Source organism: Fulmarus glacialis, unplaced genomic scaffold (assembly GCF_000690835.1).
Source record: "Fulmarus glacialis isolate BGI_N327 unplaced genomic scaffold, ASM69083v1 scaffold11891, whole genome shotgun sequence".
Lineage (NCBI taxonomy): Eukaryota > Metazoa > Chordata > Aves > Procellariiformes > Procellariidae > Fulmarus > Fulmarus glacialis.
Window position 1 is genome coordinate 20,814 of NW_009192181.1, and position 13,528 is coordinate 34,341.

At 41.9% G+C, this 13,528-nt stretch overlaps 1 protein-coding gene across 1 annotated transcript in view; it reads left to right on the plus strand.

The window, feature by feature from the left end:
* PLXNC1 (plexin C1) overlaps nt 1–13,528 on the plus strand; it is a 69,056-nt gene that overhangs the window by 20,766 nt on the left and 34,762 nt on the right. Inside the window, exons 6-10 of the mRNA XM_009586965.1 lie at nt 974–1,118; nt 9,322–9,524; nt 10,619–10,758; nt 11,881–12,060; nt 13,367–13,468. Of these exons, the coding sequence (XP_009585260.1) occupies nt 974–1,118; nt 9,322–9,524; nt 10,619–10,758; nt 11,881–12,060; nt 13,367–13,468 (770 nt within the window). The remainder of the gene's footprint in view (nt 1–973; nt 1,119–9,321; nt 9,525–10,618; nt 10,759–11,880; nt 12,061–13,366; nt 13,469–13,528) is intronic.

Sequence of the window (13,528 nt, forward strand, 5' to 3'; positions counted from 1 at the left end):
TATTGTGACTTAAAATGTGTCATTTTGTCGCTTATTGCAGCTTCCTTTCTTTTGTCACCATGTTCCATATATTAGTGCCTCTTATCTCAACAATTGGCAAATGTATTGGAAATCCCAGTAAGTTGAATGTGTCAATAAGATAGATGTTCTTTTCCTCTCCTATAAAATGTATCCTGAAGCTGTACTTCATGATGTTGAGTCAAAAATTCACTATGCTGACAAAGGCAACATTTCCGTTATATCAGTTTATCAGCTATTTTAATATTTCCAGTGACTATATATCAAGTGCATTATGTAAGTTCTGAGCTTTGTAACAAGTTACAAAACATTCACTGGGACACATATGCTAACACAAATGCGTCTTTAAGTGTATGATATTAGTGTTTACTCAGTATCTGTTCACAGCACACACAGCCTTGAGTATTTGATTATCAAGTATTGTGACTGGCCACTTAATCTGCATGCTATTGTTTCTGGGTTCCTGATTGAATGCACTAATGTGATCATATTTGTAAAGTGCTCTCAGCCAGAAACAAAGGATAATTCATTACAAGACAAATTCTGTTTCATAATTAAGTGCACTTTGATTACAGATGCAAACGTTGTCTCTCTGTGAGGATTTGTACATTCTTGCTCAAATATTTTTAAAGGACTATAACAGCATATACACTGTTACAGCAAAATTCTTGTTTTAAAATGCAAAATTATTCCAGATTGCTCCCCTGACATACCTTACAGATCCATTTAACTTCTGGAAGTAAGCAATGCTATTGCTTTCAGGACTCTTTCTGTATTGCTGCTTCAGTTGGGAGAGGCTCTCTCCTTTGAGAGGCTACCTAGTGAATTGTCTGCTTCTGTCACAAAAATTTTCATTTTTTACATTTCATAGTTTGTAGTTTTCTGTAAAGACAAGGTGATGACTTAACAAGTATTACAAGAAATCTGTTGTGTTCTTGTTTTTATTGTTTTATAGGTTGCTGTGGCTGCAAGTGTAAGAAAAATCCTTACTTCCTGTATGATAAAAATTGTAAAACCGGTTGAAATATTTTATGAAAATGTAGTGCTGAAAAACTCATCCTGTTTCTGCAATCTAACCACTCTGGTGATAACTGATAATGGTATGTTTTACTATTACATGTATTTAATGCTTATTCACTGTCCTTTATTACTGAGAAGAACTGAGTATAAATACAGGCCTAAGGAGTGCGAGAGTAGGTAATGTTTTTTATTAAATGTTGTTGAAAAAAAAAATTCATGTTTTGTGATTTGAGTATACTCACACTATTATTGATAATTAAAGATTTGTTAATATGGAATCCTTTCTAGAAGTAATAAAACATGTTGACCTATGGCTAGAAGCAGCTTCTTCAGTTCAGCCTATAGCAGTGCAGTGTTTTAGCATTAGGAGTATATTTACATGGTGCCATTAATCGCTGTCTAAGGAAACTTAAGATAGCTGCAGTGACAATCAAGCTGGTTGGAGCTATGGAAGCAGTGTTGGCCCAGTGCTCTGCCTTGACAAATTAACCCACCTTAACCCTTCTCTCATCTGCAAAGAGAATTTGTTTTTGCAAGAAACTGTACTAGCATAAATGAGAGGAGAATCTGACTATGGATGTCTGTACAATAAATAATCTTAACATTCAATTAATTGTTTCAACCTAACTTAGACACTTGTGAGAAAGTGATTGTCCCACATAGCAGATTAGCAGAAAAATACATGTTTCAGGCTGGTATATCTTTTTGACTTGCTTTCATTCATCTTTCTGAATTATTGGTTGAATCATTTTGCAATAATTCTTACACTACTTTGTTCACCAGTAGTTCTCAGAATTAGAGACTGAGCCATTTGTATTGGACGCATGATGCATGTGATCTGTTTTGTGCATCTTATGGGCAACTACAAGTTTTAGAATGAGGTGGTAAATTACTCAATGTCTAGACTTTTGAGCTGTTCCCTAGGCTTTGGTTTCAAAGATCAGATGATAATCCACAGTAGAGTCTTATTTGACTAATAGGAGGAAAACGTTCCCCTTACATTGCTTCAAGGGTCTGTATAGAAGCACAAAGCTTTTTTAATACAGGTTGACCTTGTACCTTTTTAAAGTTGCTTATGTTAGAATACAAAAGAGAGTTTTAATCTAAACTGAGGGACAAAGATAGCAAGCTCAAGGATACCATGTGCTCTTAAGTGACTTGAAGAGGAAGCAGAAAATTCAGATAAATGCCTGCCTTTATCTTTTCCTAGATAATATAGCCAAAAGACATGTAATACTCTGCATGAATCTGCTTCTCTTATAATACCTTTGTGTAGGAAGAGGAATGAAATGTTAACCAGAACTTACAATGACATTTTGTTCTGAAGAGCTCAGTGCTGCAAAGAGCTCTCTCTCTCAGGGACCCTTGCCTCTGAAGGAAGTTCCTTAGAATATTGGGATCTCAGGAGCTCATCCTATGGCCTTTGTATGGGAAAAGCTCCTCTGGCATCATACAACTGTTGTGTCAAGTTCCTGTCCAATATTGATTTGGGAATTGAGAAGAAAAGACTTTGTCACTAGCAGGTGACAGCTAGGGTGATATCCATAAATATTCTGGTCTATTAAGCTGTCTTCAGTAAACACTATTAGTGGATTTTTAAGAGGGGCAAATGCATTAGAGAAGAAAAAAAAGTCCTTTATTGACCCAGTCCCAAAAGCCATGTTTTCTTATAATTATTGAGTACATTGTTTTGTACTCTCTTCCAGGACTAAGGCTTTCTCTTACTCCGTTAGCAGGTTTTCAGAATACAGTGTTACGGAAGCCAGCTTGCCTTGCCTGTGCTTTGTGCCAAAGATGAGCCCTTTGACAGTGTTAACCAGAAGGCTGTGAGCTTAGCTTGTGCCCGCTGCCACTCACATGCTCCTACGAGCTGACATATGTTAGTGGGTAATGCAAGTGTGGAAGTTACATTGACTATTTATGGTACCTCATGTAAAGTGACCTCAGTCTCACAAGAAAATCCTCTTGCAAAACTCCTTCAGGTATCATTTCTGGAAAAGAACATTTTGAAAATACCTGCTACTCAGTGCAGTCTGGTGCATTTTGAAAGCCCAGGCCGTACAGAAAATAATAGGTTCCATTAATTTCAACACAGACAAAATCAGGAAACTGTATTTGACAGTGTTGTTTTTAAAGTATTTATACAAACTTAAGAGAGAAGACAAGCTCTGCCAGAAGCAGATAAATTCCTTACTTTTACTTACTACTCCTAGTAAAATACTATTTTTCAGTAGCTCATGGCTTGAGACCTTTCTCATATAATGACCTAGGCAAGTGATTTAGGCAATTCTGTGCCCAACATATCAGATTGCTGCAGATACGTAGATTTCTGGAGATGCAAATAGGTGCTTGGTGAAGGATTTCAGAACATCTATGTGTGCTAATCCACATCTTCAAGCATTAAAACACCTTTAAAAATCAGACTCTTTGCTATCCATTTAGTAAGGTATTTAAGCATAGGAACAGTCCCAAGGGCTGTTTCTAACCAGTGCAGGTGACCTTTGCAGTGAGCACCCAAGTGCCACGCTGACGTGTGAAGCTAGGAGGTACTTCTGATCTAACAATGTAGATGTAGCCAAAGCTGGTTTTCATCTGAACAAGCCAGCCTGTGATAAAGACAAAGCTTTCTCTACCTTTGCAAGGTAGGTATACTTTAAATCTGTGTAACTTTCCCAGATTAAAAAGCTATCTACTTCCTAGCATAGAGAAGCCAGAAAAGTCTGCACACATGGGTTTCATTTGATCTCAGACAGTCGTTCATTTCACAGACGTACACATCTGCAGGCACACAGATGAAAGGGACCATGGCTTAAGTGGTATGTATCTAACTGTATTTTTCAATGTGGTATTCTGCTCGTGGGAGAAGATACTCTTTCATTCCACAGCTGTCAGTGAATTGTCGGTATAGTAATTGCTAGCTGAAATAATGGCAAATTGACTCGTGCAATCATAAAAGATTTAAATAGGATGAAAATTGCTACTGCATAGATTACAAAAGAAGACTCTGAAACCAAGTCTCTGAGACAGAGAGAGAGAGAAGTGTGGTATGTTGGGGTCTCTTGCATTAGAACAGTCTGTTGTGTTGGAAGGCTTGAATTCAGTTTCTGGCTGTGCCACAGTATACTACTGTGTGCTCTTCAGGAGATGGTTTTGCACCACTGCTCCATGGTAGCATTGTATCTGTATCCTGACAATAACGTTACTTTTGTATGTCATACGGTGGTGGCATCAAGCTTAATTAATGAGTGTGTATGAAGTCTTGGAATAACTCAGCTGAAGGGTGCTATGGAAGGACAAAATCTAGTTATTTTTATCAAAAGTGTGAGTGAATGTATGAGAAAAGGTGCATACCATGTAGAGCACAGCTGAAGGCACATGAGCTTTCAACTCAATTATTTTTTTACAGTTATTTCTTGTAATGTCCGGCATATGTCTAACAGTCACATTTTTCCAGATTGTCTAGTTCTCGAAGCATCGCTGTCCTCAAGCTCTTGGAATATCACACAAACATTTCGGTTGAAAAAGTAAGAGCCTTGTTCCTATTGAAGTTCATTGAGGTGTTTATGTGTGTGTGCGGGGAGGGGGGCTGAAGTATGATCTTTTTTTTTTTTGGTATTTATTAAGGAAATAACATTTCGCTGAATATAGTAAAATCTGTTTTCTTGGCCCATTTCCTCCTTCTCCTCTTTTTTTATTGTCCTTAGAAAGCTGCTTCTTGTGATGACTCTTTTATTTAATGGGACCCTGGCAGCTAGCTGTAGGAGAGTCATTACAATGACTGAATTTATGACAAGTGGCTGAAGAGATAAATAAAGGATGTCCCAATGACATTAAAATCCTTTTTGTCCTTGTGAAAAAGGTGGGCCCCTGGTACTTAGGATAAGACCTAGATCAGAGGAGTCGAGAGATTCTGTAAAAGTCACTTTATGGAGCTGGTTTTTTAATAGAGCCAGATGCAATTTAAATATGGTCCATACGTAACATGAATACAATTAAACGAGAAAGTAACATCTAATCTGCTAATAGGAGTAATGAATACCTATTGCTCTGTACATACTATTTTTCAGAGCCACACTCTTTGTTGAGAGCTTGCAGTAGAAAGCATTTGTGCCCAGTACGTGGCCTAACCCTTTATGATACGTGGTTGTTAAAACTTAGAAAGATCTGGCTAACATATGCTGTAGGTAACTACAGTGTTCCTGTTCAAAACGCTCCTCCCCTATACAAAGAGGCTAACTCATAGGCACCTGGGGTGAAGTTGAACTCCTGCTTTTTGGGAAGTGGCACATCACTTCCCTGTGCCTGGAGCAACACAGGGAAGGAACTCTCTAAATCAGAGCATTTCTCAGCATGCGTGGAGAGGGCCTGTGCTGCTCTTGGCTCTCCTCCATGCTGGTAGATGCATCACAAAGCAAGATAGGGACAAACTAGTCTCCAACAGGCATATTTTTTGCTAGGGGAAGGCCATAGCAAACTAGCAATACCTGCTAGCACTGTACACACGGAACAGAAGTTCAGGCAAGCTGTGAAAGAATCAGTGATGGTTTTCTGCCCTTTTCTGGTTAAAAAGTACTAATTGGCCACTTACGTACTGGAGAAAACCACAGCAAAATGAAACCCAAAGTGTTCCGTCTGCTTCATGCTTTTTGGAAATTTATGACTCTCAGCATCTCAGCACAGATTGTATTTCATACTAGATTTGTCCTCAGAATAAGCACAACAGAACAATAGGCTTGGAGGGTAAATGCAGGTTATGTGTTTTACGCATTTCATTACATGTTTGCCAGGTTGTTCTCTTGTGCTTTTTTCTGTCACTTGAAATTTCACATTCATGGCTGAATCTAGATTGAGTTCCTGTGTCTTACAAAAACTCTGTTTTCTGTGTTACCAGCTGCTCACGATGTATACACAAGGGTGAGTGTGCCAGCTGTAAATGGATGCGTGTCTCTCCTGCCACCACCTGCCAGGTGAAGTTTGTTGGGGAGGACTGGAATCCCCTGTGATGCCTTTTCCTTGTATTTTTTACATCTAAGCAGCAATCTGTCTCTTCCTTGTCCTGACATGCTGATTTTTTTTCAGGATAGTTGTAATGCAACTGCTTCCAAGGGGATCGCCACTGCACAGAAAACAGAGGTTAGTTAGCATTTTAAGATCAGCATTATTGAGGTTCTGTGGGTTGGGGGAGAAATTTATTTAAAATGAGAGCACTTTGCAGGAAGAATAGAGATATGGATGAGGAGGCAGTCAGTTGGTTACATAGAAGGGTAATGCAGAACTTGGACTGATACTATTTTTTCTTAGTGCTTTGTTGGTACTTAAAGGTACCGACAAAGATTTGTGTTTCAGATCCAGGCATTGAGACAGTGAACTGCAATAGTCATGTGCCTGCCTCTAGATGCAGTACTTACGATATTGCTTTAAATGCCAAAGTCCCTGTATGCTGTATTTAGGCAATCCACAGGAGCCAGCGTGCTGAGGGCTGGGTCGTGTAAGCTGACCAATAACAAAAAAAAAAACAAAGGAGAACATTTCAGACTTAATCTCTTACCTAGACTTAAATGCATGTTTGAGTTCTGCTGTCACAGACAGCTCTGTGAAACTAGGTTTCAGAGTCTCAAACCTCTTCCTCATTTTATGCAGCCAGATCACAGCTTTTCTTGAAACATAGCTGCCAGAGGAGCAGAAGGAAGGGGAGGACGTGCCACCCAGTTTCTGCATAACAGACCAGTGACTAGAGGATGCATCCAGGAACTGAAATCCCTGGGTGTTAGTAAATCCCTGGTTCACGCTTCCAGAAAAATTTTCCTTGCTTCCAGGCAGAACTGGAGATGGAGCTACTCTCCATCCATCCCACTCAAGCTGGTCACTGGAAAGGAAGGAGTGTCGCTGGTGCCAAAGTACTTTCTGAATCTGGTTGTTGAGTTCTCTATTGAAATCGTATAAAGTGTATGTGAGCATACAGTCTATACGATTTGCTTCGTAGCCCTTTAACCACGAGGTTATCCCTTCATTCTTTATGGTGCCAAAATGGTTTTGTTTTCTTATAAAACTGAGCGATCTTGTCATCAGTGGTTGCTTATGACATGCAGGTGTTAGGAAAGAAATGAGTAGTGAAGAGAAATTTGACTGATGAGTAAGTACATAGAGATTCGCTGCCTACACTTTTTGGTTTCTGCTTTTCTGTGCGTGATAGCATGGTTAGTATAAATAGCAACTGTGTTCTTATCTCTAAATGTTTGGTTAGAACTACCCAAACTTTCACCTGTGAAAACAGGAGTTACCTCTTTCAGGTACCCCTCAGCTGTTCAGCTGAGGTTTCTTAAACAAAATCACAAAATCCATTTTGTTTTTCACAGAGACGAGTGGGATTGTAATACTTGTGCTTCTGAGCATTAATATTCTGGATTTGGTCTGCATATAAAGCATTACGGCTGATGAAAGAACAGAGGAAATTCTTCTTTGCTCTGCTTCCAAGTGCATTAATTTGACATTGGTAAATAGTTGGAATTGCCTGGGAGATGGCTTTCTTCCACATGCCTTATTTTGGAAAGACAGTGATGGACAAGGCAGTGAAAGCACTAGAGGCAGTCCAAAGGCAGATGTTTATTTAGAAGTGATTGATCCATTCAGAGGGCTTGAAATTGCATTTGAAATCCTGCTCTCCTTTGACTGCTGGTGCTTTAAGGAGAACATACTGGAGAGCTGAGAAAGACAATTTGTGTTTTCCCACAACCCCACCCGAGCACTTAGATTAATATACTTTTTTTCTCAGTGGCAGCCCCAGCCCTCCTCCTGTCTCCAGCTGCTGGTTTCCATGCATGCACCTTCCCCCTCCCTGCGCCAGAGCGGCAGTTAGAGTGGTTGCACGAGTACGCTTGGCTGGGGAACTGATTTGGCTGGGAATAAGCGTTGTCTTTCAGCAGGTTATTTTTCATCTGAGCCAGTTCCCCAATCCAGTTCTTCACATGGCCTCGGGGCCCCGTGCTAGCACCACAGGAGGGGCTGTGCCAGAGCCTGGACGAGCTCCCCCGGGGTGGCAGAGGCTGCTTAACCCGGGCTCCTGCCAGATATCTCGCTGCGACCTGCAGCTGTGCTAACCACACCTCTGAGGATGTGGCTGGCACTGTTTACACAGCCCCAGGGAAGCGTTAGGCTGTCCAGGGGACGGGGTCGGGGGGCTGCAGCTCAGAAATGTGGAGCTCTATTGAAGTTGACAGGGCTGTGCTGATTTACATTACCTGAGGACCTGGCGCACGCTTTCTGTATGTCTCTCTGTGTGTTTACACTGCTTTCATCATGTGCCTCACAACTAGTGATTTTTATAAATATCCTTCTGCCTCTCTGCTGTCTCCCTTCCCTCTTGCTGCCAAGCGTCTCTCCCCCTGCCACGCAGCAACTGGAAGGTCAGTGGCTCTCTGGCGCTGGGGAAACAAGCACCGCAGACCCCAGTGAGGACGCTTGGTCCCTCCCGCATTCAGTGAGGAAATTCACAGTTTCATTTGCTGCTGAAGAAAGTGTCGCAGACCACAGCGGTCCGGCCGGGAAGCAGGCTCTTGAATAGCCAAGGCCAGCTTGCCTCAGCGCTGCGAGTGACTGTGCTGACGCCATGAGTCCAAGGGCGAGGGAGTCCATGTTGTGTAGCCACAGGGAAGGCATGAATTCAGGGGGACTGAAACTTCCAGAGTGAACCATTCTTCCTGCGATTTCTTCTTGGTGTAAGGGAAGAAACAAGGCAAGCTAAGCTGAGGCACCCCATGGTGTGCAGAGAGACCAGCGGGAGCCATGAAGCGCCGCAGCGTCCTGCCGCACCCCTGGGCAGGGGATGCCTGGCGCTTCCCTCACCGGGGCTCACAGATCTTGGCGGATCTCCGTGTCTTTGTGTTATACTGTGTTATTCCTGTGCTTCAGGGCTCCCTGCTGGTTACCAGCGAGAGCCCCAAAGCAGCGTTTTACTCCTTTCTGTGGTATTTGGCCTCTGGATTGTGTGAGATATTGACTCTCCTTAGTGCGCTGGAGGCTGGGCACAAGCAGAGGGATGGGACGCGGGTGGAGAAAAGTTCTGGTGCTTCGCTGGCTTTAATCTCTCAGATTTCTTCAGTTGTCCTGCTCGCATACTAAGGGTTAAATTGATCCCCAGGTCAGGGTGGGAGTGAATTTTCCCCCTCAGGCTGTTTGTCAGGGGTTTCCTTTGCCCTCCTCCATTATCCATACCAGAGGTCATCTTGGAGGCCCTTTTGCAGGCCCTCTAGCCCCAGCCTTTGCACTCTCTTGCCCTTTCCTAAGGCACAAGTCACAGCTTTCGATCAGTTGTGACAGGTCTCACATTTGCTCCGGAGTGCTCTGGCGTTCAGCGAGCCATGGTAGCATGTGGGGACAATGTGCCGGGGACCTTTCTGAAATGGGTAAATGCTGTGTTTGCAGTGGATGGCAATGTGACCCCCGTGGTCCCCTCAGGCCACCAGCCCGAAGGTGTGGTGCTGCTCTGGGTAGATGAAAAGATTAGCAGGGAGAAAAACCCTGTGGCAAGGACTTTCCTAGAGGTTTTGCACCAGCACCCTTCTTAGGGTCGGGAAGGCTGAACTGCCCAGTGGATTATGTCCACAGGTGCACAGCAGAAATCAGGATAATCACAATACTCTAAAAACTCACTTTAAACTGGTATTATAGGCAACCTAAAAGCATGCTAGAAATCATTTGCCTGAGAAGGTCCCAAACAGTTTGTGGTTTCACATGCGTTTTTTCCTGGTTTTTTGAATGTTTTCAGTTTGTCGTCTGTGTGATTATAAAACTGGGGAAGCAGCAAAACTGATTAAACATGAGATGCTGTCGAATGTATCAAGTAAATACACTAGGGAAAAAAATCTTTCTTCTTGCTTGGTAGTGTTAGTAAGTTAGAATAAGTAAATATAAAGATACACAAAGAAAAGCACAGTTTAAAAATTGGCCACATTTGTGCAAGACTGTGACAGCATCAGAGCAAACGAGGATTATTCTTAAACGCTGGAAAATAGATTTGTAAACTTCTTAGCATCAAAATGGGATACCAAAAAATCCCCGCAGTTGTGTTGTACCTTTAGCTCTATGTATGACTTTGAAAAAACTTTCTAGTAAAGCTAATTCTGCGGCTCTTTCTCGACTTTTCATTCTAGGATTTGACCCTGCTTCCCCTTTTCAGGTCTTGAGAGATGCCTTCATTTGTTTCTCTGATCTCTCATAGTGACAGCACCATGGGTTTTGTCTTGCGTTTTTTCTTAGTTCTTCAGTGGTCGCACAAAGTATATCATTTCAAGCTGGGTTTTTATGATACTTACCTTCCAGTATGTCAGATTGTGATTCCTTTGGACAACTGTGTTATGAGCTAAATCGAAATATAAAATATGTAGGTAAAAATAGTTGGCTTATAAATAAGTTGTGATTGACTACTTCCCAGGATCAAGCTTAACAAGATTTGAAATTAATAAGAAAAATGTATCGCAGTGCTATAAAACCCACATTCCTGAGTGGTGGTTGTTTTTGCAGCTGTTGTTTAACTGCCTGCCCTTTTTATAACCAGATTTTGCTTTGCTTTGTTTTCTAATAGCATATCAGCATTCATTCCATTGAACCTTTGTGGATTTCTACATTAGGCAAAAGTGAAATAACAGTCAAAGGAGAAAACTTTACACGTGCATCAGGCATTAAACTGATACTGACTGGAATCACTGGCTGTAAACCAGACATGTGAGTTAAGCTCTGAAAAATAATACTGTTTACTTTGCATGGTGAAAATTATGCCCATTTTGCCCTAGCAATACAGTTGTGTGAACAGTTGTCATGGGCCTTTCCTCAGCAGAGGCAGGGATGCTCTGCACTCCTTTAGTTATACTTCCACTTTAAATTCCTGAAGGTTGGAAATGAATTTGGTGTTTGGGTACAATACAAGGGATGGGTGAGTAAGTGGGCAGCTCTCAGCAGTAGTTATGGCTGTTCTGTACCTGTGGCCTTCTGTGCCTTGCAGCAGGCAACAAGAAGTTACGTCACAGGAAAGCCTCAGATTTTGTTTGACTCTCCTCTGCTTCAAAATATCCCCCATATATTCTAGGATTGTGCTTGTGAAAGCACAGACACCATGCCAGGGAAGGGCATCTCATGCAACAGCGTGTACTTTTCTCTGTTGATGATTGCAGAGTGTAACCCCCTAGATAATTAGGCTATCTTATTCTGAATCAGTCATTTTCAGGTGCAGCTGCAATGGCTGCCTATGATTACCAAGCCCATTTTACATAGCTAGCACTTGAAAAAGTATTCATATAGTACGGTTCAATTTTCAGTTCAACCATGAATTTCTTGGGGACAGAAAACAAAAGGAGAGAAGGATGGAGAAAGGGAAAAGAGGGAGAGAGAGGAAGTAGAGACAAAGAGGAACTAGAGAAAGGGAGGAAGGAAAGAAAGGGAGAAAGGAGGGGGAAGAGAGAAAAAAAGAAGAAAGAAAAGGAAACTGAAGATTCTCATTCTTGACTAGCGAATGTGTTGGTAGCGCAGAGAAGTACACAGCAAAGTACACAGTTTACACAGCAAAATCACACATTGCATTACATAGCCTCATCCCAAGGCCCTAAAACCAATATCTGTACCGTCTTCTGTGATTATTGTGACACATAGCAACTTCATTCAAAAGATGCCCTACTTTGTCTTTTCAAGTCCCTGCTCTCTCTTTCCACCTCCATCTGGCAGCTCAAAGAGAGATTCATTCCTTTTCTCTCCTCATCCTTTGCTTTAGGTTATGGGCTTTGTGTAGTAACACCAATGAGTGGCATAGTGGCATCTGTGTTTCAGCATCTGACTGTTTTCTTTCTCCTCCAGCATTAAAGTTAGAAATGTGCTAAACGATACACAAATGACATTTGCTCTCCCACCAACACGTAAAGAGGCCAAAAGTATATGTATACAGGCTAACGGGAAAAAATGTTCACCACCAATGACTCTACATTATGTTTCACTGCCATCATGTTTTGGAATCACACCAAATACCTCCTGGATCAGGTAAATTTGTCTTCTTATACTTCTTACGTATTTATTAAAATGTAGTCCCACTGAGCTGATATGAGCCTCCTTCCTTGGCCACACTGCAGCTGATGTAAACTTGGATGACTGCTGTAACCTGTTGTGGAGGATGAATTTACGCGGGTGAACTGATTTAACATTTAACATACAAATAGGGTCATGATAGCTGCAAGATTCTGTATTCTGCAGGATTCTGTAAACTCCTTCCTGCCCACCGCAAGTCTCCTTTGTAGAAGTCAAAAACAGTCTCTTCGTGCTAAAGCGAAATCCAAAATATGGGTAGCACGCATAAATTCAAACTCCAGTTAACTTTGATTTCTTGATACTAATATACCCTTCACCTCTGAAATGGTATAAAGTATCAGCAAATTGGAAATGAAGTGAAAATAATCACCTCTGCAGTGATACGCACAGACTTGCTTTGGGACCGGGCTCCCTAAAGCCAAAAGAGCTCTTTTCAAGCCTCTGCTGCGTTCTGCGGGATACTCACAGCTCCGGTGAAAGACTTACAGGGTGGTTTTAAGATATTCTCAGGCACAGCTTTCCACCTGTCCCTCTGCCTGCACAGTTTTTGCCCACTTTCACGTTCTTAATCTGATATCTTGGCATCAAGCACTGGCAAGTGTGGCTTTGAGGTAATAAGTTGGGCTGGCAGCTGCAGCAGCTGAGCAGCTAGGACACATGCTCTCATCTCCAGGTGATGGGCAGCTCAGGCAGCTGGAAATTAATAATACCTTAAACCACTCCAACTGTGTTCAGCAGAGATTGCGAGCCAGAGCCCTCAGACATAAGCACCATTGTGTGTGTTGAGACAGATGGTCTGAACACTGCCGAGAATGTTTCCTGTGAGGTGCTTGGCACCATCGGTTTGTCCTGAAGAAGGCAAGAATTAAGCACAGGCGGGGCTGCTCTGGGGCAGTGAAATACCATGTCTTCAAGACAGAATATTAAGTCACGGTCTAGTTCTTTGGCTGCATGAATAGAAAACAAGATGGAGAGTCCCTGAAAACGAGTATGCATGTGTATGCTACAAGACATTTGGTCTGGCGGCAGCAAAAGCATTTACCATTACATTACGAAGAAAGAATGGGAGTACAGGAATACAGGAAGTACACAGTTATAGCTCAAATTATCTTGTCCTGCAGTTTGACTTTATTATATTGGCTGCTACCAAAGCAAAATGCACCTGGGTAGTTTATTCAAGCTGAAGCCTTAATGCAGGACTTACCTGTGGGAAAACAGATAATATTAATCTCCCTTCCCCCCCCCCTTTTTTTTTTTACAGTGGTGGTCGCAAAATTACTACAGTTGGTAGAAATTTTAATGTGGTGGACAGTGTGATTATTTCGGATGACCAGAGATCAAATCTCACAGTAAGTCTTAATCTCCTTTACAATACCAAATAGAGGTCTCTTAAGGAATTAGGTTTTATTCCTAAGGTTTCAGC